Source organism: Catharus ustulatus, chromosome 5 (assembly GCF_009819885.2).
Source record: "Catharus ustulatus isolate bCatUst1 chromosome 5, bCatUst1.pri.v2, whole genome shotgun sequence".
Lineage (NCBI taxonomy): Eukaryota > Metazoa > Chordata > Aves > Passeriformes > Turdidae > Catharus > Catharus ustulatus.
In genome coordinates, this window is record NC_046225.1 from 63,853,872 (window position 1) to 63,880,889 (window position 27,018).

A 27,018-nucleotide genomic window follows, 5' to 3' on the forward strand; every position below is an offset into this window, starting at 1 on the left:
AAACTACAAAACACTAAAAGATTATCATCTACTTTGACTTAATGTAAACATTATTTAATGCTATATATTTTAACACAATCACTTTGTGACTGTCAGTTCCCAAAGATGACATTTCCCTATTTTTTATCAGCAACTCCCAATTACAATCAAACTTCTAGAACCAAAGAAATTTTTTTTCTGATTGCCATTAGATCTAAAATTTAAAACCAGGTATTCTGTCTCATTCATCACCTGCAATAATAAATTTTGTGGGTGTCTAAATGACACCTGTGTATGTCAGGTTACATTCAGGTTTTTTTCCTCATTTCATATCTGAATATCCCCTCTTGGCAATTATACTGCTTCTTTCATCAATAGGCCCTAGATGTGTTAGAAATATGAGTCAGTATCAATATCCTAGTATTATTTCTCCTGTCTTCCCAAGATTTGTGTACCTCTTTAAAACTTAAATAAACTATTCTGATGATAATGAATGAAGAGAAAAATAAATTAATCTCTCTCACCTTCATTTACACATCTACAAATAATAAAAGCTATGACAGATACAGCAGAAAAAACTCTCAATTTCCTGTGAAACACAAGTTGCTGAGTAAGGTGATGCCTTTGTCACAAGATCTATTTCAGGATAGCACGGCATATTAATAGAAAAAGGGATAGTTCTTTAAATGTCTATGAATAATCAATCCGAAAAACCTCATGATTCTATGAATAAAATATACAAACAACAGATACCAGAGGCAGTGTAACAGTCTTGGTAAACTCTGAAGAGGAAATTACTAAAACAGCAGATTAAAATGAGCAAATATACACCACGTCAGCACCAAAACACATAGAGCAAATCCTGCAAATACTGGAGATATGTCCTGCATACTCTCATCAATCTCACCATTTGTTGAGAGAAGTGAGTGAGCGGCATTTTGTTGTGGTAACCACTTGATCTTGTTTATTTTTTCTTCTATCTCCAAGCTCTTCAAATAATCAAATTCAGGTTCATGGCTCTGGAAAGTGCTGTAAACATTGTACTCCCCCTGATTGTAAGGCTCATTTTTACTCTGTGGAGAGTGAGAACAACAGAAACATTGTTTATGACAGCAATATAGCTTCATCTCTTAGGAAAGGTGTATAAGCAACCTTATAAATATAAAGATATTGAAAATTTAATTTAATTTCTCATTTTAAACATGATATTGACAGATTTGTTTCAGCAAGAATGAAATTTCCTGTGAGTGCTGAAACACTTAATATTAGAATTTTTGAAGAAATGTCAGCTATTCAGGAAAGACGTCTACACAAGACACTGCAGATGGATGGAATTTACAAGTGGAACATAAAGGTAAGTGAAGGCATTGTTTTAAATGGAATGGGGTTCCATCATCAGGCAAAAGCTATTAAAACAAGGCAGAAGTAAAACAAAAATAACCTTATTTTTTCTTGTATCGGAATTTTGGAGCTTTGAAGAATTTTTTGTTTGGGATATCAAACTTATGAGTTAAAAATCCTTACCCTTTTTCACTTCCTCTCTAAACAGGTGACACACTGTTTTATTGAATCTTGAGATTATTAACAAGTTTGTTAATTAAATTCAAATAAAGTATTAAAAATTAAGCCAGGTTTTATCAGGCTATTAAGGACTACACTGGTAACCCACATACCTCAGGTTCCCTTTGGAATATAACAACTCGACCCCCCTTGTCACCAGTAGCCAGCAGTTCTCCAGTGTGGTTGAACTCAACTGTAGAAATAATATCAGCTGGAGGGAGAAAGAGAAAAAAGAGGAATTTCAGACTGCTGCTACAGCACAAAGCCACTAGACATATCAGGCACTCCACAAAAAATGCAACAAATGAGGGATTTGAAGGAATACAGATGAATTCACTAATGCAAACAGGCTGCATGCCATTACAATCTAATGAAACAAGTGCAAACATTAAAGAGGCAAATTTGAGTTTCCAGCACATCTGCAGTTTGGGGGAGGAGAAGCTCTCTGGAGAGGTTATGCTTCAAGAAGAGACATCTTGGGTGGCTATAAAGCTTTTCTGCAGTACTGGCAAAGAATGAAACTGGCCTCCTGCTATATGCTCTAGCAAGGACCAATATAACATCAGTTCTCTTGCATGTATGATTTACTCTATGGCCTTTCTGGTGATTTTCACAGAACTCCCAAGCACTAGTTTTCTCAAATACATATTTGAGTCAAGAGTGCAAAAGCAAAGTACATGCAGCCTGTCCTACCACTGAGAAATGAAGGCAAACCCAGAACCGTTCACTGTGCAGTGCTGGCAAGAGCCCATTCTAATCACTGTTTTCAGAAAATCATTTCAGCACCGTAAAAACGTGTCATCAGAAGGCAAAAAGAATCTCAGTCTCTCTGTTCCTGATTTTCAACAACTGCCTTTCCCTAAGCAATTTCATCAGTTTAAACAAGAAACCTCATCAAAACCTGAGGCCAGTCTTGAGCACAAATTACAACACATCAGGATGAGAGGGAGAAAGAGGCTGTAGCAGCTAAAGAACTGGTTCTTCTGTTTGAATGACAGTACATGCTAGAATCATAATCCACAGTTAATCCTACACTATTAGCATAATTTGAATTAAAATGCCTAGTGCAATAGTAAATTAAGAAACCATCATATATACAATCACAGTAAATTTCTCAGAGATTTGATGTATGAATCCTTTATAATGATCAGTATTCACTCATCAGAAACATGGGCCAGAATTCGGAAGTGTCAGTAGTTAGGAGATCCCCTTTAGGCATAAAAAGCTGCAGTTCCCTAACATGTTCATCATCCATCAGTTTATAGTGAGAACAATGAAGTGACAGTGGGCTAAGCTGTTTTGAAAACCTAGCCCAAAATGAGTTCACAGAAATTCAAAGGAATTGAAATAACAAGTGGATGTACCATTTACTTGATACATTTTATGAATTGAAAACATCTGTTCCTATTATTCTTTCAATAAACTAGCAGTTTGGTGTTAGAAAGCTTCTGTTGCCAGTAGCTCTCATCAGCAACACAGCCATCCAAAAGCCAGATTCTTACTCAAATATTATAAACTATTTACCATCTAAAAAAGCAGAACTTTGCTCCAATCACAGTTAAGAAAAGTATCTTTTTATTTTTTAAACAAATCTTCACTGTCAAATTCTTCTAAATCAAACCAATTTCCTCCACCTTTTTCCTCCACTACTCCATAGATAAAGGACAAAAAGGGAATCATAAATGGATGTGTAGACTTTGAGAAAAACGGCACATGAAGACTTAGAGTATCTTGGGTCTGAACCCAAAACTTCTCAAAGGTACTGGCATTTGATTTTTATGTGGACTTCCACAGACTGCATACTTCATAGGTAATAATTACAAAAGCCCAAGACTTAGCAAATTATAGGGAAAAGACAGAAACTCTGGTTATGTTTCATGGTGTTCTAGGGTTTGCAATGGGTTGAGTTTGTTGTCAAAAATAAAAAGGATTTTTTTTCTAAAATCTAAAAATCTAATAAACTTTTCTGGCATGTAAAGTTCATTCAGAATGCTTTCAATGGAAGAACACTTCTCGTCTATTTTCTCCTTACCCTTCAGAATTCATACTGATAGTAGGTGTGGTCACCTGCTAATAAAATAATAGCTGCATGATTTTACTCATTCAAAGCTGTATCTCACCCCAATCACACAGGCACAACTGCAGAAGCCTCATACTGATACTGCTTTTAAATTGTGCCTTATCTTAAGCATGAAATGGGCAAGAAGGGCAAATGCAGAGGGAGGAATGCAGTATTGAAATACGTGTTTATGTATGTGTGTGAGTCATGTAAATGAGACTTTCTCAACAGGTCACAAAAGAGTAAGATAAATAACTGCAAAAGAAATGAATGGCATTTGGACATGTTTGTGTGACTACACTTGCTATTGGCCTGGAATAATTCCACAACATCACAAAATATTCTTCTCTACAGTGACAGTGATCATAAAATATATTGCACTTTACTGGCAATGACAGATGCCCTCTGTAAAGTCCATAGCAGTATTTTCACAGCCTTCAATAATAACTGAACCAGGATTGTAATTTATTTTCTTATTACATTGCATTTGTCATTAAAACATCATGCACAGTTAAATGATTGCTGTTCAAAGAAAAGGACTATGGGTAAAGTGCAACTACGTTGTTCTGAGGCAAAATTCTCAGCCCTCCCAAGGTGTTTCTTCCAGATACATCTCTCCTTTCTATCAGAAAAACTAATCCTGAGGTGGAAACTACCTATCATTTTTAAATTAACTTGTTCTGAAAAAGAGCAGATCCAATATTATGACCTTATAGGCTATGTAGTTTGTTGGTAAAAATTATCCCTGAATTGGAAAATCAGTTTTATTGATCCTGTAAATAGCAGCTGAAAACAACAGCTATCTGTCCCCTGTGCAGACACCACCACCCCCCAAACATATCCAGGATATCTGTTCAGCAGAGGAACATCAGTCATGCTGTTTTCTTAAAAAGGGTTAGCCAGGCTGGCTCTTCCTAAAACAGAGGAGGTGAGCACAGAATCAATCAACAAAGCTCTTCATACTCTTCTGCAGGACATTCCCCCACATGTTTATTAATGCTGCAGCAACATCAGCCACTACTGTCCCAATCCTACAGATTCTGTCACTGCAGAGTGGCCCCCTGAGCACACAGAGCAATTAATTCCCAGAATTCAGCCTCTCCAGGATATATAAATGCACCACAATAGAAAAGCTGATGAATTTGCATGTACTGTAAGCCCTTGGCAAGGGATGGCAGAGATGAAAGACTCCTTCCAGCCTTCTCCTACACTACACCTTCCATATCTCTGCTTGCAGTGCCAGGCTTTGCACTGATGATTAGGATTATCAGAGACAGAGATAATTTACCTATTAAGAACAATTATGGGTAACCTCAATGCCAAGCACAATCAAACTGTAAATCCCATCTTTTATAGAACATTAATCTTCCCACTCCAATTTTAAATATTCCATTTTGTCTATGCAGAAATGTATATAAACTTGGATTTAAAAGTCAAGATATTCAGTATTTCCCTTCAATATACAGGTGCTGACTGAGAAAAGCAGACAAAAAACATTCAAAAGATGAAAATACTCCAGGGGTATAAACACCTGATTATCTGGTCCACAGCCAGCCACAGGATATTGTCCCAGTATGTAAAATGCACTAGACTTGAAAATGCAGACTTGAATCCCAAGATTTATTTCACATATTCACAGAAAGACACCATATTACTCTACACAGAAAGATAGCACACTACTTTACAGCTTATACTGACAAGAAGTTTTTCCTGATCCAGCCTGTGAAGTATTTCCTTCACTGACTCCTAGTCACCCCTGCCCTTTCATACCTCACTAATTGCTCTGCAGATTCATAATTTACACTCCTTAAATGTTACTAATGGCTGTGCTGTTAATGGCTGCTGCCTAGCTAGATGTATTCAGGTTTTGTGATAGATCCAAGTCCATCACTGCACATGTGGGCACATCAAGGTAAATCAAGCTGACTGTACTGCTCTTTGCACATCTTCTTGAGTATTGTTCCAGTATGGATGCAGGCAAATGAACCCTGCAGCAGCCCTCCCTCAGGCTGAGTGCAGGGATGAAACAAAGGTTGGTACATGTAGCCCAAGTTAATTCTGGCCTTTATTTCACACCATTATATACTTTTCTATGTTCACCTTCTAACCTCTCACGGCTTTTTTTAAAGGAATAAGCTATTAAAAACCATCCAGAACACCAACAGGACCAAGCATCTCTATAAGGAATTAGAAAAACCTCCTCCATATATTCAATCTTCCTATCATTTTGGGGAACTCAAGCGTAATAGTATGAGATTTTCCACCTAATATGCACCCAGTGAAGCTAAGTCTGAGCATACTTACAGATCCTCATACAGTCTTTTGGTCAGAAAATTTGAGAAATCCTAAGAAAAACTCACCTGTAATTTTCATGTGTTATTTTTGCTAAAAATGTATACCTTTCTGGAACCTTTCATCTGAAGATTATGGGAGATAGATATATATATATATATATAAATTGGTGTGGGGGTTGTTTTGTTTGTTTGTTTGGTTTTTTTTTGCTTTGTTTTGTTTGGGGTTTTTTTTTGCTTTTTTGGTTTGTTGTTTTTTGGGTTTTTTTGGTTTTTTTGTTGTTGTTTGGGGTTTTTTTGCTTCAGAAGAGCATAAAAGAAAAGAAAATTTTGAAATTATTTCATCCAGCACACAAATGCAGCTTTTGGAACAGCACAGCAAGTTTCGAGGGCAATCATCATGCAACAGCAGAGGGAAAAGAAGATCAGAGAATATAATCTTCAACTGAATTCCAGCGTAATCCTGACAGAGAATTAAAGGATTTAGAATGGGCCAGAACACTGGAATTAACAACAGTAGTCTTCTCTAAAAAAAAAAAAGTGAAATTATACCAGACAAACAGGTCAGAACTTCTCATTAGTATCACACCCACTGCAGTCAGCACAGCAACATTGCCAGCCTGAGCTGACTGAATCAACATCTGGGTCAGGTTTTTGTTGTGGGTGCTCCCAGTGGCTAGCAGGTAATCTTGTAGTCTGCGTTATTTCAACCAAGTTCTGACCTGGCCTAACCTTGGTTTGTGAAATCCAATAAGATCACAGCACAATCTGGCATGGCTGCAAGCAATGTTCAGTCATACTGATACAGAAGTCCCTGAGGACCATAATCTGGAAGAAACAACAAAGAAGCTTGCAACAAAGAGAACCATAAAACAAAAGGACAAATGGCAAATGAAAGGGGAGCAGTATTACAGTATCCCGAATGAAGGGAAGGCCAATACAGAGAGCTGTGCTGTCAGAATTTAGTCTAGACTAAGAAAGGAAAAAAAAAGTAGGGAAAGAAAAAAATAAAAGGAAAGAAAAAGCCTGCTACCTTTTAAAAGCTGAAGTTTCAAAGGTTTCCTCAAACAGCTAGAAAATCAAGTATGCAAAACCTCAAGTGTATGAAGGCCTTCTTTTCTGATATAGTTGGCAGAGAGATCCCTGACAATTGAAAATAATTCCTGCTTGAAGCAGCAGTCTCTGTAAAGTGCATTCACTTTGGGCCACAGCAGTATTATTCACTATCTGGGATCCAGGGATTGTAGGATATCAGAAGCATCCTCAAAGTTCAAGCAAGCACTGTGCAAACTCTCCCACACCACACCATCCACCTTGGCTGGGTCAGATACTTAACACCCATAACCAACACACCAGAAAGCCAACTCCACTCTTGGGCAGACAAGACATAGCATCATAGAATGAGAACCATCAGGGCTGGAAGAGACCTTTACGATCATCAAGACCAACCATCAATCCAGCACTACCACTGTAACCCCTAAACCACATCACCCAGATACAGGCTCCTTGACCTACACACAGATTGCCTGATCACCTCTCCAAGGCACCAAAACAACACAGGTTATGCACACAAGCTGGGTGGCCAGGTGAGGAAAATAAGGAAAAGGAGAGAACAAGGATGCATGAGATGGCAGGAAAAGAAGAGAGCACGCAAATATTAAAAAGAGCATGAGGAGGGGTGCAAAAGAACGCACCTGAGAAACTACATGCACATATGAGAGCCCTAGAAAGTGTGAAAGAGTACAAGGAAATGCTACAGCAGAAAAGAAGTAGTTTGAAAAGAAGAATCTATCTGTCCCTAGGATTATTTGTTATCCTGACGAATCTTTAATTTTGCTTTTTTTCCCTCATTTATTATGGCTTTAAAGTCTGATGAGTTTGTGCTGCAAAGTAGCAAATGTTTGCTTTGTGTTAGATGCAGGGACAAGGCAAAACACAGCAGGAAGCTGATTTTGGCCAAGACAAACTTTGAACTCAGGTGCTGCCAACAGCGGAAAACCTTCAGGGATAAATGAAACAAGGTGATCAATTCAAATGAAGTCCAGAGATGGGTGACCACTACACTACAGGTAGTTATTTTGTTAACTGCTACCTTGTCCAGCTTCTTTGCTAACACAGGCAAATACATCAAAGGCAAAAACCAAACAGCCCCATTTAATCTTGTCATGCAAGAACAAAGTTCATCGGGCTAAATATCACCTTTCTTCCAGAGTACAACCTCTTCCTGACATGAAATCCAAAACCACACTGTTGAATGCTGAACATATCTTGAAAAGCTCCTTGAAACATGAGCACTTCAGCTAGGGATGACAGCAAAGAAAAATTTAAAAATCCCCAAAGAATGGAAGCAACAATTTTTTCTTCCTTTGAATCCTGGCAAGCACTGTGCTAATCTTTCCCTAATCTCCAATTTCTATATTTTAGAAATGCTACACATACACACCTTGGTGGCCTGCATCAGACTTAGGTGGGCATGAGACCAGTAGGAGACTGCTGAGTGCCACAAGTCCATGAATCCCCATCCTCAGGGACCAAGGAAATCACCTCCCCATGCAGAACATCTGAACGTATGTTCAATGCTCCCTCAAAGAAAATTCACCTGAAACAGAATCTAAAAAAAAACCAAACCCAAAGTCTTTAGCCCCTCTATCAGTACTTATCACCACTGTGATTTACTCTTTCTAGCCTGGAGATTAATAGAGCTGGGTTTTTCCGTCACTTTTTTTGTATGCATTTATTTTAAGAGCCTAGAAAATTTTTTCAACAGCTTTTTAATCACATGCTAATTTCTAGCTGTATTTCTCAAATTAGAAAAAATCAACTATTAGAGCACAGTCAATGTAGAAAACTGCTTACATGACAAATATGTAAAATAGATTATCTGGGTTCAGTGTGCTGTGCTAAAACAACACTTTACACTGAATACAAGTCACTGAGATTCAGTCTTTTGCAAACTGGCCCTCCCACATATGTATCCCTCATTCAGAAGCTCAAAGCCCTTATTTCAGAGGATCTGGCACCCATCTCCCACCTGCAGAGAACAAGGCCTTTGGGAAAAGAGGACCAAGAGACTTGACCTCCTGCCCACTGAAGTAAATGCAAAGTTTCCCACCACTGAAGTAGTAAATAAGGTCAAGGAACATTTGTTAGATACAGAGTAGCTGAAAATTAGGACACATTTGTCTAAAATTTGGCTACAGTTTTCATGCACTTCAGTGTCTCCATGTTCAAGGTGACCTGCTTAGACCAGCAAGGTTGCAAAGGCAGAATGGCTAATTAGCATTTTTAACATTATCCTTGCTGAAGTCACCAGGTGCACTGTTCTGTGCCTTGTTAATCTGAAGCACGCAGTGGACTGATAAAAAGCTTCCCATGATTCCTTTTAATACCTATTTATGGCCCCCCCAATAGTGCACTGCACCCCTGCTTCCAGCAGCCTCTCTGTGCTGTGAGCCTGCAGCACACACCCTGCTTCCAGCATCCTCAGCCACTGGGGATGGCCAGAGAGGGGAACACTCATCCCTCCATCCTGCTCAGCCTGAACAAGACGGAAAAAAAAAAAAAAAAAAGGCTAGAAAGCCTTTCATTCTCAGCAAATCTAAGCCATTTGGTAACTCTGCTTGTATCTATTCATACAAGCAAGGCTTAAAACTAAGAAAACACTGCAGATCAGTATCTATTTTAGCATAAAGATATGCACAGAAAGCTTCTAAATTTCACATTCCCTCAAATCTTCTTCACAGCTTACATTGTGTAACACATGCTAGTCGTTCACTCTTCTGAGATTTGGGGGGGATAGAAAAGAAAAGAAAAACAAAATTGCAGCCAGATCTTTCTTTTCTTTGCTGACAGATGAGACCCTCATCTAAGCAAAGGACTCAGTAACAGGCTTAAAACACTCTGCTTGATAAACATGCGCATATTTAGAAAATGTGCCAGTCCATTCCTTTTACCAACCCACGCTGAAGGACAAAAGAGAAGAAATTGCCATGGGCATCACATCATGCATTTACAATTTCCAGAGAGGGGTTTAAACTGGTACCCACAGAAGGAAGCCTGCCTGAGCTGGGAGCTGCTGCTCAGCCCCACGTTACTTCCCACCGAGGAGCTGCACAGCCTGGCTGCCAGCTACAGACAGATTAGAAATGGTGCTGCCAAGTGTTAAAAATGCTAGGCAACCGGGTTTTATGGAGAGCACAGAAAGACCTTGAACCTCGCCCTTCATTTCAGAGCAAATGTAAGCCAAATATGGAAAGCATACCAATTATTAATTTACACTGATTTTACTTTTATTGTCAGAAGCTATTACGTTTGTGCATAATAATTGCAATGATCTACAAGAAGAAAACACAGAGTTTTATTAAAAGCCTATTCTAAAACAAGGACAAAAAAATCCCACCCATATTTAGAATTTTTAAAGAGAATAATTAATTTAAAATATATCAAAAACTAATGAAAAATCATTCAAAATTTAAAATACAGTTCTCAAAAAACAGATCCTATATGAATGATATTTCCATATATTACATACAAACTTCAACAGAATTTCACTGTCAGCTGGTTCTGAATTTTTCTTCCTCCCCCTCCTTAACTGAGCAATTAAATTCCAGAAGCAAAGCCCTCAGTAATTCTGTCACAGCAGTTCTCATGTTCAAAGCACTTTCTGGGCATTAAACTCCACAGCAACCCAAGGAAGTCAGCAAAGAAATGTCAGCATTCCCATTTTACACAAAAGAAAAAAATGAAACAGATCCTCCAGAGTTTTTATCCAAGATCAGAGAACCAGTTTTGATTATACACATACTAAGGGACAGATAATCCATGCTGTGGCTTAGCAAAACATTTCTATTTAATAAAGCCCTTAATCACTTGTCTAGAGACTTAAATGTTCCTATATTCAGCTCAAATGAGTATGCATGTTGCTAAATGAATATACTGATGGAGTCCCAACAAACAAAGCCTCACAAAGCATGCACCCAGGGATAAAAGCCCAGTGAGCAGGCTTTTGGGTGAAGTGAGGGGCATATAATCTTAAAAATCATGAAAGGCTGGAGCTAGAAGCTGAACTAGAGCCAGAGTCTTTAAGCACAGAGTGATGACAAGGCAGGCAGAGACACAACAGCCCTATCTGTGCTAGCAAATGAAGAGCTCCAGGATGTTGCTGGGTTTTGCAGTGTGATGATTCACACTGTTAAACTGATAAAGAGAGGACCTTGAGAGGCTTTTGGCTGTAATAAATTGCTCTCCCCCAAACACCACTCTGCCTCAGAGGCTACAAGGCAGTGTCACTTCTCAACAGGCAGCACACACATGGCCACTATGGTTTGGGAGCTGCAGAATGTGACCCTCATGGGCATGGGCCTTTCTGTGCCAGCTGGTCCCAGGGCTCCCAAACATCCATTTTGTCCAGGCAGATGTGAGTGAGTGAGTGCAGTTCATAGGAATCCATGTGGCACACACACGGTACCATTCACACTGCTGTGCCAGGTTATATTGGGGTTTCCTGCTACAACTGACAGAGCCTGGAGTTTCCCAGCATACAGGAGGCTCTGGAGCCTGTAGAACCAGCACAAGGAAAACAAACTGTATTTGCTTTTCTCAGTCATAACCCAAGAGGGTGGATGGCAGTGTTTAAATCTTCTCATCAGAGACTCTGACTACAGCATCCAAATAAACTATATTCAAATACCACGAGCGACAGACAGCTCTAACTCACACATCACTAGACGTCTCTGTGATTCCCAGCAGTGGACCAGCAAGCTAAGGTCACACACAGGGCTTGCTGCCTGTCATGGGAGCTCCATGCCAAGCCATGTAGACACTCATCTAACATTAGCATCTGTTTGCTTGGCAGGCTCCAAAGGCAATTCAGCTGACAACTCTGAATTTGCCTCTGGGTCTGTCACAAGATCATATAACTCTGGGACTTCTGGGAATGCCTAATACTTCTTTGATGAAGATCATGCGTATCATAATATATTAGCTCCATTCTAAGCATCCCTTGAAATCACTGTTTGTGACCTCTCAGAATTATTCAGGTTGTGTGGCTGGTTTAAGTGTGTAAACTAAAGCCAAGTTCAAAGATCATGCAAGTAGCTCTTGTTTGCATCAAGATCTCTTCAGCAAGTTTACATGGTGATCCCAAGACGGTAAAAATCAGATTTTTTGCTGTTAATATGGGTTGCTGTTACTGATGGAACACCAAAGTCTGCTCCCAGGCTTGTCTAAAATGAACAAGGGCTCTATCAGCTTTGCTATTACCCTCCTGCTGTAAGGTTTGATATGCATGTGACAATGATATTTAAAAAAGGCTTACACAATTTTACATTGGTCTAAGAGCTTGTTTCATAAGATTCAGTTCATAAAAGTCCAAAGTCTTTACTTTTTACCTATATATATAGATATAACTACACACATATGTATGTATCCAACTGAATAAATGTGAGGAAAGATGGGATTGCTCACATGTTTAAAATTAAAAGCATGCTAAACCATCCTATTATGTCAGGAAATAGATGAACTTTTGGCCCTGAAACACTGAATTCCAGAGACAGCTGCAGTGTGAAAACCCAATGTTAAATTTGCCCTCAAGTTTAAATGCATCCTATTTCTATAATTACTCATTTAAAAAAATTACTTAAAGAGCAGAAGACACTAAAAATCGATGCACCTTTCCCCAGTCTGTATTTGATAAAGAAACTTTGAACACCATTAACAGCCTCAGGAAATAAACATCCCTGTTTTAGGACATTCCCAATGGACATCAATTACATAACAGGACTAAAGCAGCAAATATTGCAAATGCTATGGACAATGTCTAAGACAGGAACCACTTGCTGGCCAGGAATTTTCTGTTTTGTTTATTTTTCACTTCCAAATGCAGCAGCATGCAGGGAACCCAGTCATTATGTAAAACAGCCCTAAAAGCTCTTTCCAGTTTAATAATGCAATGCTGCAAGTGGGAAATCAGACCATTCCCACTGTGTTTACAGCTATGGAACAGAGACTTCAGAACTTCAGAAGTATGTTTTAACACTAAGCAAAATCAGTCCTTCTTCATCCAGAGGTTAACTGCAAAATGTGATCTTTTTTCATCCTATTGCTAAAACTGGAAAGTCTAAGACAAAATCATCTGGAAAAATAAACATAACTAATCAGATTTCTGTCTCCTGTACAAAAACAGACCTAGAGGAATTTCCTTGGGAGGCTCCTCAAATCAGGGAGGCTTCAAAGCAAGTGTTGGTGGCTCACAAATCTGCAGGCACCTTCCCCAAGGCCATGCCTCCAAAAGCCATATTGCTTGAGAACTGCTAATTTTCAGCCCACACAGATAACATTTAGTCACCTAAGCCCTTGATAAAAGCACAAGGCTCCCAAACTCCCCCAACACCCTTGAAGCTGTGCCTTGCTATCATCGTTGGTTGTTAAAACACAGTCCACAGTAATTATCGCTGTGCTCTCAAGGCAGAGCAGCCTTTGCTGCAATACAGCAGTTCTGAGACACGAGGCCAACTGAAGCCTCAAGTCTATTTTAATCCCACTATAATTATAAATTATGGATATGTAGTTGAGATGCTTCTGAATTGTTTGCATGAGAGTGTATTTATGCATTGCAGAGGAACACTGCAGAGGAATATCTGAGCTTGAGCTGACTGAACTGGCATCAGAGCCAATGTAACAGCAGCACGATGCTGTGAGACACCACTGCTGTCAGGACTCACTGCCGTGTTCAGAGCTAACAACAAAACATACCTTTTCACCATCCTCCATTAAGCAATGTTGACAGATCCATTAAATACAGAATGAAGAGAAAAGGTGTTGACAGGTTTCTCCAAGGCAAAACAGAGGAGAAACACACTGGTTAGTTGTTCAAAGGACCATGATAAAGGAAAAGTATTATTACCCAAGTCAGAAGCACAGAGTAGATGCTGGAAAATTTGCCAAGGATTGGTTGAGTGGAGAGAGGCATTGTCTCACTCATGCCTGCACCAGTGTGCAGCTGCCATCAGGCCTCACACTGCAGTGAAGGGGACAGATGCAGACCCTGCCCTGGCACCATTTCCTAACCCTGGAAGAAGGTGGCTCTCTACAACGTTTTTATTTTTTGTTGCTATCCTTTAGTCATGCAATATTTACAAGTAACAAAAACTCCTCTTTTTAGTTCAGAAAGCAACACATCACTATCCTTTTCTAGGAATATCACCTCAGATCAAATACCTGGTGTTTTTAATAGTCTCCTATGCACTTGCATAATTAGCAACTAATATTTCGGAGAAAAAGGTTTGCCTCTACACATGCTCTGCACTAACTGGAGAGTCCACTGTAAAGCAGTACCATATTGGGCAAATTGCAGGGATTAAGTACATTTTCCACCACAAACAATAAGCAGGATTTCTGTAATCAGCCTTGCAGAAGGATCTAAATAGACTGGAGCATTGTGCTGTGGTGAATGGGATGGAATTTCTAAAGTCAAAATGTCAGATTCTGCATGAAGGGCAGAGTAACACCAGGCACAAGTACAAATGGGGAGAGGAGCAGCTGGAGCTCAGCCCTGCAGGGAGGGTCCAGGGGTGCTGGCCAGCAGCATCTCAGTGTGAGCCAGCAGGGTGTCCTGGCAAACCCCACCCTGGGAGCATCAAGCACAGCACAGCCAGAGCAGGTGACTGTGCTGCTGCGCTCAGTGTTGGGGTGGCCTCACCTGGAGCTGCCTGCTGAGCCATTCAAGGATGTTCAAGTCTCTGAATGCATGCAGAGGAGGGCAACAAAGCTGGGGAAAGGGCTGGAAGGAACGTCCTGTGAGGAGTGGCTGAGGACTCAGGGCTTCTCTGGTTTGGAGAAAAGGACACTGAGGGGTGACCTCATTGCTCTCTGCAGCTCCCTGAGGAGGGAAGTGGAGAGGGAAGTGCTGATCTCTTCTCCCCGGTATCCTGTGGCAGGCCATGTGGAAATGGCACAAAGCTGCATCTGGGCAGGCTCAGACTGGACAGGAGGGAGAAGTTCTTGACTGAGAGGGTGGGCAAGTATCAGAACTGACTTTCCAGAGAGGTGGTAGATGCCCCAAGCCTGTCAGTGTTTAAGAGGCAATGCCCTTACCAACACTGTTGAACTTTTGGTCAGCCTGAATCAGTCAGGCAGTTGGACTACATGGTCACTGCAGATCCCTTCCAGCTTAAGCAGTGTACTCTATTTTAAATATTTCACTGTGGTCTTCTGCAGATCACAGCTGTCATGTACTTTTTTTCCCCAAACGCTAAAAAGAATCTAGACATGAAGAAAGAGATGTATCACATTATCATTCGCAGAAAAAAAACAAAGATGGAGGAAAGAAAATTATTTCCTCAGGATGCCGTCATTCAGAGAGAATCAAGTCAACCTCCTAAATGTTAGTCTGATACCTCAGAATATACAACAAATTATTGTCTTTTAGCTGTTCTTGAGAGTGTTCTTGAACGTCCTCAATCATCAAATTGTGGAGTTACATTATGAGAGTGAATTTCAATTGAAATCAACAGGAAATTGTTTAAACAATGCATCATGCAAAATTTTCAATGTGCTTCCTGAGTATTCAGAAAAGGTGCTCACTGCATGCAAGTGAAAAATATAAAATTTACCATAAAAAATAAACAAAAAAATTTAAAAACCAACCAAAAAACCAAAAACCACAGGCGATGCTTCAGTCTTATGAAGAGAACTAGCTATTATTTCATTCTTCCATGCTAGAATGGAGGTCTGAAGAAAGCAGTCAGGGCCTGAAAATTCTATCCACCTGTCTCTCTTCTTAAATCCTATAACCTCCCAGATTACTTAAGGCAAAAAATCCTTGCAGAAAGACATGAGGAAATACAGGGACATAACTTTAGGCTAAATTAACACACCAGAGGGAAATACTTAGCAGAGTTTTAAAAGTGCAATCCAACACTCCTTAAAAGAACTGCAGAACTTGACCTGTACCCAGGTACACTCACACAGTGAAGCTGAAGCAGGCAGGAAAGCTTATTTTTCCAGTAATTCTGCACATAATTTTGAGCTCCCTTCAATAAAAAGACCCTTTTATCTGCCCACTTCCATTGCACTGCTGATTATATACCCTGGGAAACTGTCTGCAATAAACATCCAACCATCAAGCAGTCACTAAAATATTCCTTTTTCAGAAACTAGACAAATGACAGTCATTACCATAAAGGCCCTATTATGAGAAAAGAAATTTATTGTTGTACTAATGTTTCTCCTGATGATGTGAGTTAAGGAGTCTTTCAAAAGATGTCAGAGTAGTACCTGGCCTGTTGGACCTAAAAGCATACTGATAGCTTCAGAAAGTCAGAATCAAACCATATAAAAATCTGTATTTTTCTGGTAAAGGAAAGCAGGACACTATGAAGCAAACAGAAAAATTTCCAGCTCTGAAATTTTTTTCTTAGTAACTTATGACAAGATTTAATAGCCAGCTGGTAAAATAATGAAGGAAAGATGCCAGCAAAACTATACAAAGCTGAGAGAAACTGCCCTGTACTAATTAGAAACAATGTGCAGCCTGATGACACTTTATAGACTTCAATTAACATACTCTGCAGGAAGGAGCTTTCAAACATCTGTATGATGATTATTCTCCACTGGGATGTCATTTACAGTGCAAAGTATTGAAAACAGGGCCAAAAATCAATTACAATCTTTGTAAATGAGCATATTCTTTATCTAAGGGATTTGAACTTGTATGTGGAAATTTGCTTTAAAAGGAGATACAGAATCAGATTTGACAATGAAAAACAGGCAGCAGCAATCCCCCCATTTGATTTGCAATTAAACTTAAGGGTCATTAAGATAACAATTTGTATATAAAGTGCTAGAACAAAATATTATTTGAAGGCAATCCTAACAAAGCAATGACTAACCCCATGCCAGATTCAAAGAGAGACTTCCATTATGAAATTTTTAGTAAACATCCAGAAATACAGTCCATTAACCAAGATTACTTGGATGATTAGAGATATGTACACATTAGACAGGAAGACACAAGTATGCAAAAGTAATAGGGAGAATAGAAAGCAACCAATACACAGTGAAAATGCTATCTCAGCTGGTCCCTATTTAATACATTAGAGTTGAGAATTAAGGATTTTAGCCTATAATCAAAGGAAGCCAAAATAATGTGGAAAAAAACAAATTACCAGACAAAATATAAAAAATTAAAATTTACCACAGTAAAATAAAAAGGAAAAAATTCACAAACAAATAAAAAGGCTGTTTGAATGGACTGAAGGTTTCTTTTCTCATTTACTGACTTTCAGACATGTCATTTATCTCAGAGAATATGCTTAGAAGGTATATGAAAGTAATGCTGAGTTTCATTCAAGAGCAATGACCAACTGCTGAAAATGGCCAGAAAATTTACCAGCCATTTTATCTGAGTTTTTAATCATGGCACAAAACCTGGCAGCATTAACCTGGCTTTGCAGATCACTGATGACCAAGCACCATGAGTATTTTTTATAGGAAGTAAGATGAATATAACTATTCTCTTGAAGGAAAATCTTATTTGTCTTTGTAGGGGCAGATTAAAGACCTACAAATATATGGCCATACTTCAAGAATATATGAAAGCATGAACTAATAGAGAGTGCAGACACTTCCTGAGTAAAGCCAAAAGCATGCTATTTCTGTGCCCTAAAGGCTGTCTTCTCATAATTAAGGAGGTACTAACCTAAGGTGCTGCATTTGACCTTTAAAGCCCTAAGCAAGCTGAAAATCTAGCCAAGAGATCAGGCTTTCTGTGCTCTTTGCCCTTCTATCCTTTTTCCTTTTGCTTTTACAGCAATGATTAGAGAGAAGCTGTCAGTCCCCCTCAGCCACTGTGTCATTTGGTCAGACAGGACCTGGACCTATTAAACTCTCATTCAAACTTCACAGCTCATTTCTCCCGGTGGGCACCTGGGGAGAAACTAAAAGCATACCCTGGAAGAGTTGTTTTATGAAGCTACCTCTGTTTTGTAGTAAGTTACCTGGCAGATGGGTAATTTTAAAATGCTAGTGGGATTTTTATGGTTAAGGCAGTACAGAACAGGATGAGATGCCAATCAGCTGTGTATAATCAAAGATAAGAGGATGGAGGATGCTGTCATGATGCCTGGGCCTCTTCATTGACATGGAACATCATGGCTGTCACTGGTGTTCTGGAAAAAGGAACTGAACAACCTATTTAATATCATGTGCTTTGCAGGATTAAAAATGAAGTCTGAATTTCACAAGAAAATTCAAGATAACTAGGTTAATGCAGGATGTCTGCAGCAGAATTTCAGCTGCACAGCAGTCTCAAGCTATTTTGAGCAGCAGCAACTACTTACTTAAGTAGAATCAGCAAGAGGCCACATTCCCTATTGTTTGGGAATAACAAAGCTGGAACACCTCTAACAGGCTACCTAGGGATTACTTCAGCTAAATGCAGCTTTGTTATCAAAAAAGAAAAGAATTTTTTTCAGCCTGACAGCACCATAAAAACTCTCGTTCACAGTGAATGACACATGAACAGAGACTGGTGTTTATAATTTTCTGCTGGTTAAAGACTCATTCTTGCTCCCATTGAACTAAATGAGGCAAAACTGCCATTGATTTCAATCAGATTGTCAGTAGACCTTAAAGATACTAACCATCAGCACTTATTAATATGGAATTATCAGCAGAAAACATATTGACTAGTTGATCTAAATACTTTATCCTCATTCATCAAAACACTTAATCCAAATGAACAGAGACAGAAAACTGAACCCAGACCAAAGGTCAGGCTGAACTTACAAATTGCAATGACTGTTGATGCACATTACCAGCAGCAGCAGCATAATGTGTACTGTATCCAATCAAACCAATGGACAGAATATTAAATGGGAAACACACAGCATGCACACACCCCCACACACCCACTTGGCTTTCCCAGCAGTTCAAATTCTGCCTCTATCACAAACATCCACCACCTTTTCACATAAAACATGAAAAAACCATTAAAAATTCATAAAACTGTCTCCTTATTTGCTGAAGCTTTTAATTATAAAAGCCAAAAATCAACTTCTGTCACTATAAATGCTAGAAGCCTCATAAAAAGCTCTTAAACTCCACTGGTATTATTTTAACTTCAGAGAAATTATTGAGGTACTATAAAGGAGAAAAAGAGTAGTAAAAAAATCTGAATTTAATTATATGAATGGTATTCTGTATACACTTAATTGCATAGCAGTAACACAACCAGTTTCATTACTCTTTATAGCTTCAGATGCCCATTAGCACAATCCCCAAGGTTCCTTATGAATAATTAGATTAGAAAAGGGGGACTCTGATGAAAAGCAATAGGATGCAATGCTTATGAAACAGCACATCTTGAATCCAGATGCTGACATGACAACATCATGAAGAGCTAATTTGCACATCCAAATTAATACCATCATGATGATAATATAAAAGAAAGATATGCATATGAAACAAGCTACAGAAAATAATGTCAAAAAGAATTGAGGTACTTATACTGCAAAAATACATCTTTTTGACATTGTAACTCAGTTGGAAAGGTGTAAATAGATGAAATGTCATATTCATGAGCATGGAGATACTTAAATAGACTTACTAGAATTTAATCCACTATTTGGCAACACATGGGCAAGCTGTTTAATAAATAGTTATATCCATCAAACACGTGCAACACTCTCATAAACAGGTGAATAAAATTCATTATATCCTATAACACATCTGTTTCTATTTGATATACTGAATGTTTTTGTATTATCTGGTGCTTCTTAGGTATATGCCATCAACTAAATCAGCAGAGATATATTTTTGAGGAATCTCTGCATGGGGCAAAAAAGACAGAAACAAATAGGGTTTAAAAATATTTTAAAGAGAGTCAGATATTTCTGTGGCTGTCCTGAGATGTGTGTCTGTGGTTAAGAAAGATCTCCCTCAAATACACAGAAAATAATGGGATTTTTGTAGAAAGGTAAATTGCTTCATGTACAGATTAAAACACAAGGCCACGTTGCAAGGCAGACTCTGCTGTTTGCTACTCAGACACCGATGTCAAACGCTGCTCCTCTCTCCACATTTCACAGTTTGTAATATACTTGGACCCTGTTTGCCCTATGCTTTTGGGAATGTGCTCTGACAAGCCCAGCATGCAGCTTTTATGAAAAGTTCACATCAAGATGATGGGATCTCTTTAGATTGAAGAAAAATTTTTGTAAACTCAGAAGAAATTATAACATTATTGAAAAATATGGCAGAAACAGAAGGATAAAAGTAGATAGATGGGACACAAGCAAGAAGCATAAAACTGGAGATGTTATAGATATGATAAAACAACAATTTGCAACATAATGACTGGAACTTTTAGTATGATGCAAGGGTGAGGAAAGCTTCACTGGATTAAAAAAACATGCCTAAGGCTAATAATAATAACAGTGTTCTTCACTAAGCATTTAAGAAGTTGCTACAAAGCATCACTGAAACAAGGAGGTCAATAGGATTCAAGTGATCTATATACACTCGTGCACTTATCCACAAAAGAATTATGACAATAATGACAATAACTGAAAATAACTTACAACAAAATTTTACTGACAGGCATATAAGAGAGAAAGTTACATCAAGAAAATTTTTTTAAAAACCAAACCAAAACAAACAAACAAAAAAAACCCCCCACAAAAAACAAACCACAACTCGTAAGCAATTCCATATCTTCCCAACAATCATTTCAACACTGTGGAGAAGTAAACATTTTTCTGGATGAATCATATCCACTTAGAACAGGATAGTAACAGGGGAAGAACAATTAATCTTTCCACTTTGTATTTGTGTAGTTATGAAGCAGAATGCATTAATTTTGTACATAGTATTACACCTACTACATGCACAACAGAAATTACAGGTACTTCATTATTTATTCTCACAAAACACTTGCTTCTTTTAAAAGAAGTCTGAAGTGTAAGCTTCTTCATTACCATATCCCTTCAGTCTTTGCTTACTGAAATTGATCCAACACTGTTTAAATCACTAGGAGTTCCTTCCATGGACTTCAAGGGAAACAGTATCAGGACCAAAATCTATGAGCAGAATACGTTAACAAAACCAAAAATCAAACAACCAGCAAGACACAGAGGCAACATGCAGTGAGGAAACGTATGTGAGGCATAAGTGAAAGCTTTTATTGGTGTATGAAAGCATTTTCATGAGCTCTTGCCACTGTAACCCTGATGCTTCCTGTATTTATCTGCCTTTTTTTGTTACCCCTTGCTGTGCATTTACAAAATTCTGATGGTATGCTCATTTTAATCACCTATAAGGCATCATGCACTCCTGTAGCACTGAAGTGAATAAATAACATGAGGCCTTTTATTTTGAGAACACACAGCTAAGTGCTCTTAGTCATGATGTGTTTTACTCATGGAAGTAAAAGCCTCAATGCAGTCCTTCCTTTGGAAGGCAAAATACTGAAAAGGACATACATTTTAAAAGCTCCTATGCATCATCCTAAAGCTGAAGTTGTCAACAGTCTCCAAATGCATAAATTCACAAAACACCATGCCTAAAGCCAGAGCTGGCACACTAGTTTGTCCCCCTTATAGTGTGCCTGCCACAGTTTATGCTTTGCAGCAGCACTGAGATCCACCTCTGGACTTACATGGTGCAAATGGATGACATTTTAGCTCCTTTTTCTCCTCATCTGCTTTCTTATAATTCTTCATTATCTGCACAAAGAAAGTTCTGCCCCAAAACATGCTACTCCTGAAACACTGTCAGATGATTTAGGGTGGTTTTGGCAGACGCTGATTTCGAAGTCCATCAGCCTAGGTCTGTGCAGTAATTTGTATGCTGCTAAGATCTAATGAAATACATGTACAATTTCAAACGTGTTTTATTGCTAACTCTTCTTGTGGAATGGTCTCACATGAAATGTATGCTACAATATTAGATCTCATTTAATCAGGAGATACACACACTCTATCAAAAACCAGAAGAACACATATACTAACTCAGGATGTCATCTCAAAACAGAACACCAATTCCTGGCATGAGAAAATTTAGGCAGGCAGTTTCTATGAAATATTTTAATATTTACTTTACTAGATACCAAAAAATTATAGTAGTTAACAAAGGGTAAAATAGTTCTGGAACCGGCCCTAAGCTTTTCAGTGTTTTCAGACTGTAGTCAGAGAACTGATGACAGATCACAACCACCCTGGCAGCTGCCATGGCTTGGCAGAGTTGGGACACCACATGGCATGGATGTAACATGTATTGTCTTAATATAGTAGTTCTAAACATAAATGTTTTAAAGATATTTAAACATATCACTAGGACAAGAAGAGGACAACACACGGTTGTGTTTAACATTACCTCTGCTATATCCCTGCTGTATTCTCTTCTCACATTAGTCCAGCAAATTTGCAGAAGAACATTTATGCAGGTTTTTTAATATAAAGAAATAATGTGCAGATAAGATTTGCAATAAAGCTCATCATTCATCCTTCCTTGCTAGTCTCTTTATTACCCTCATTAATATTGCTTTTCTGTCTACAGACTTGTGCCTCCAAGTGCTTCCCCAATTTCTCTCACCTGAATTGGACTGTGGTACTTATCTCAAGGGTAATATTAAGCTGTGTTCACATATATCCAAGACTTTTATGTATGCATCCAGTCTCTGACTTTCAGAGATCATAACTGGAGCTTTGATTCTCCTTTTCTGGGAATCAACTAAATGCATAATTTCCCCAGACTTGTGATAACACTTCAGTCTATTTAAGTGCATTCACAATGCTCAGTAGAATAAATTGTTATTAAAAGAAACAAACTCTTGGGAATCAATATAGTTAAACGTTCACTGAAGCCCCCGTATCTTCACAGCCACCTAGATTTTATACTTACTTGAACACCATGCACATTAAAGAGAGATGTGCATTAAAGGCGGCATCTTTAGGTTGTCCTAACCTAATATCCTTCTCTGAAATAAAAATGAATTAACTCTAACCAAAAAAGAACCCAGACAAAAAATAAACTACTAGCAGTAGACAAAGAAAATTATTGTTTCCTCCTGTTTAAAGCAAAAAAACCCGAAAACAACAACAAAATAAGAACAAGCATACAAGAAGAGCCATTGCACAAGTCTTTAGCAAGGTCTGGAATCTGGGAAATAAAAACAGTGCCAGTTGATGAATTACAAGCTTAATTACATCTGGGATAAGACATTTTAGAACCCAAAGGAAAAATGATTTGCTGAATGTCAGCATGCTCAGATGCCCACCAGCGAGCAGTCCCTCCTCTCTTCCAGGGTTTCAGTGAAGACAACATACATGTCAACCACAGCAGAAGAAACACAAACTAATGAAACTGTGTGTAAGCTGTAATTACACTGTCTCAGTGAATGGCACTTGGGGTATTGTGAACAGATTGTACATGTTACTTCACACAGGGCCTAATGAAGCGTTCCCTGTTCTACAAACTTCACCTCTTGATTTAATTAACCTTCATACCTATACATGCTCTACCTACCAATCATAAATGTTGGAAACCCCTTAAATCAACTACGGTGCTTTTGAGCTACATTAGAAAAGTAACAGAGGTTTGGTTTGTGTTCAGTTTGGCAGCTCAAAAGTGAACAGCAAGGAAATTTTAAGGTTCTTAGAAAATAAAAGCTCATATGGTGAATTTGGCCCTAAATCACCACTACTAAACATAACATCTAATCCTTTAAATTAAATTGCAATGAAGCAGAATTTATTCGTTCACAACAATAAAAAGCAACTAATATTTTACTAGAAGAAAAATAAACAAAGAAATAATCTAGTAGACCCAACTTTACAGAAGACCTGTAGACATTAAAACGTGTTCTGTTTTGCAGAACCAATTAAAAGCCTAACTCACATCTTAAGTTTGTAGGTATGGCTTTGCCCAATACAAACATATAAATATATAAAATGACATCATTTTTACCAACTCTTAAGAATGGAAAGAACACTCATCATTTTTGTCCCAAATTTAAAAAATCATCTCACAGACCAGCAGTTGATCTTTTTCAAGTTTAGGACAGAGCTGCCTGCATACAGCCACCCTCCAGGCCTCCCATTAGCCTTCATGTTTGCCAGATCAAAATTTTCCTCCTGTATAAAATTCTGCTCAGACTTGAGCACTCGAAGATAGATCTCTACAAATGCAAAGGGAAGCTCTGTCTGTTCTCCTGGCAGGAATAAACCCAAGGAAGGAAAACAGCAAACCCTCATTTTCTCTTCTAACGAAGGGCAGCATTTTGTGCTGCCCTGTATTTTGAAGGAACAAAAAGAAAGAACTGCAGCTCAGAGAGGCACCTCAATGACACAGGAGCTAACAGGGCTGCTCCTGGCAGGCTCAGCTGAGTTTCCTTCAGGAAGACTTGGTAGATGGGTAAATGATGAAGCAAAATTGACATACTTTCTCTGCTTCTCTTCCCCCAGGATTGAAGTTTGCATAAGATACTTAATATTTTACTTCATTGAAAAATCAAGTTGAAATTACTTAATGCACAAATTAGTAAAACATTCAGAAATTATTTAGAAAATACAGGCTGCATTGGAGAAATATGAGTAAATTCTAAACAACAACAAAATAAGTGAAAGCTGCAGAGATAATTTATGTGACTTTCCAAAGTCATTTTAATAGTGCCTCTCATAAAAAATTAATCTGCAGAAGTTAGCAAGCATGACACAGAGGAGGAGAACCAGTGGACTGGATAGAAGTTGGCAGAGGGATAAAGGAGAAAGTTTGCCAGGCACAGAAAATGACGACTCTCCTTGTATTTTAAAATTGAATCGTCTGTCTTTATATCCAGCTCTAAAGACCTACATTACAAGCAAAAAAAAAATTATAAAGACCTCCCTAAAAGCCTATGAAACAACACAATTGCTGCTTTAAAAAGAACAAAACCAAAACCACATAGAATAAATCAGAAAAAAACCTCAACAAAATGCAACATTTATGGTTACATTTGTCACTCCAGAAGAGAGATTTTAAGGAGGAAGCAGAAACCTGTGTAATAGAGGCCATAAAGCAGGGTTTTAAATTAACTGAGAATTCAGCCAACCTTGACAACTTAAACAGAAGGTACCAGGTCTGTCCTTTTCCTTCACTGGAGCTGTGCTATTCAGGAGAATATCAACCAATGTCAATGTCATTTTGGCATAAAGGATAATAATTCTATTTATGATATATCCTTTCAAGGGAGCATGTGAGATCACTCAAGAATGCTAGAATATACCATAATACATTAAAATATTTAATATATTTTAAACCTGGGCTTACTACTTTTCATTTCAGTAGAAAATTTGCAGCTACTACAAAGCTTTGCCTTATACCATTTTGTTGAATAACTAAATAAACAAGGATGCTGCTCAATAATGTAACAAGAGGAGTAGTTAAGCACACTTGCTTACCTCCCTACACTGCAGCCACTTACTCAAAGGCCATTCTTCACCTTTGTTATTCTCTCCCTGACTCAATTTTTGGGCCCTGGCTGCATGATAGTAATTTGAACTTCAAGGTACCAAGACAGAAAAATATTGTAGCATCACGAAGTGCCGCACTCCAGTGAGGCCAGGGACACAGAGCATGACAAATGACTGCAGTTGGTGTGAAATTTGATAGAAGATAGACTTAGAGCTGCTGTGCTGGTAGCACAGATCCTGTTGGTAGATTGTCCATCACTGCCAGGCTGGGCTCTCAGTTGACAGCAGGGATGCTGAAAGACCAGAGTGAGCTTTGCCTCTCACCTGGTAGAAAGCTAAATTAGAACCAATGCCTTTAAACATCCCTGATTTAAGCCTGAAACTAAAAGCTCTCAGTTTCTAAGATGCCTCATCAGAGGCAGAGTATGTGCTTTACTCTTGCCATTTTCTTCCCCTCTTCTACAGCATTACCAAACAAGGTGGACTCACAAGTCATCTCCACAGAGAGCTCAGCATAGGTTCAGGAATTCACTAAGAATCTGAACACACAGAGTAGCTTAGGATGCCCCACAGAGTCACTCAGGGTTTGAGTTCATATCAACCAGAATTAAGCCAGAACTGGGTGACTTTAAGCCAAGGTACTTGTGCACTCTGTGACCCTGTGTTTCCAATGAGGAGCTGCATCACACATTTTTAGAAACCTCTATGTGCCATGTGGTATAGGCATTCCCACTTTTTTGAGGTTTAGACAGCTTGCACTGACCCATTAACTGTGTACACACCAAAGAGGACTAAAAAATGATCCATTACTGAGGACTTAGCAATACTGGGAGACACAGGTCAGCAGGTGAATCTTTTGGGGGTATCTCCTTGCACTCTCTTATCCTTCTTGCACAAGTGACTCACAAACTCCTCTCACAGTACTCATGTGAAAGCCACTGATACACCCAAATGAGAAGGCAAGGCTGCTGCTGCTGTGCACGCTGAGACTCTGCTCCAGATGTTCACAACTCAGAGGGCAGTAGGAACAGCCAGGCTGCCATGGCAGAGGATGCCACAGAATCCTTCTAATCTACACTAACACAACTATGAATAGTCCTGAAAGGTCTAAAAAAATCAAGGAAATTATCAAAATATGGTGAAAAGCATTTTTGTTCAAACTGTTATTTCCAGCACTGAACAAGTACCTATAGCTTTTATAAACATCAATAGGGAGTTTCCTTACAGTGATCCCTTTCCCATCTGGAACGGTGAAAGAGTAACACAAAGGGTATAATCCTGGATTTCTACGAATTTACAATGAAAAGGTAGAAAACAAAGCTCATGGCAATTTTAACACCCTCAGATTCTGGTAACTGTCCTGGGCAGACCATTGGGTTTGTTAAAGAAAAAGTAGGGTAAGTTTTAAGCAAGACAGTGTCCTTACTTCTTACAAAACAAAAGACTAGATGAACAAAACTATAGGTGAACAACATGCCAGAATTCACATAGCACAAAAAAGTGCACAGGCTTCTGGGTTTACAATCAGGCTGCTTTTCAAAGTCCAAAGCTGTGAACTAATTTATGACCCCAGTTCTCTTGTACTTGCTGCTATGGTAGAACTTAAAGCCAATACAGCTGATATCTGGTTTCCCAGAAGGGCTTTTTACAGATTTTGCACCTAACCAATACACTATTATAG

The 27,018-nt window shown here is 38.6% G+C and overlaps 1 protein-coding gene across 5 annotated transcripts in view; it reads right to left on the reverse strand.

The window, feature by feature from the left end:
- PPP2R2C (protein phosphatase 2 regulatory subunit Bgamma) overlaps nt 1–27,018 on the reverse strand; it is a 194,571-nt gene that overhangs the window by 52,748 nt on the left and 114,805 nt on the right. For all 5 annotated transcript variants that reach the window (XM_033059423.1, XM_033059424.1, XM_033059425.2 and 2 more), the window contains 2 exons: nt 1,653–1,750; nt 887–1,052 (listed from right to left, as the gene is read on the reverse strand). In XM_033059423.1, the coding sequence (XP_032915314.1) occupies nt 887–1,052; nt 1,653–1,750 (264 nt within the window). The remainder of the gene's footprint in view (nt 1–886; nt 1,053–1,652; nt 1,751–27,018) is intronic.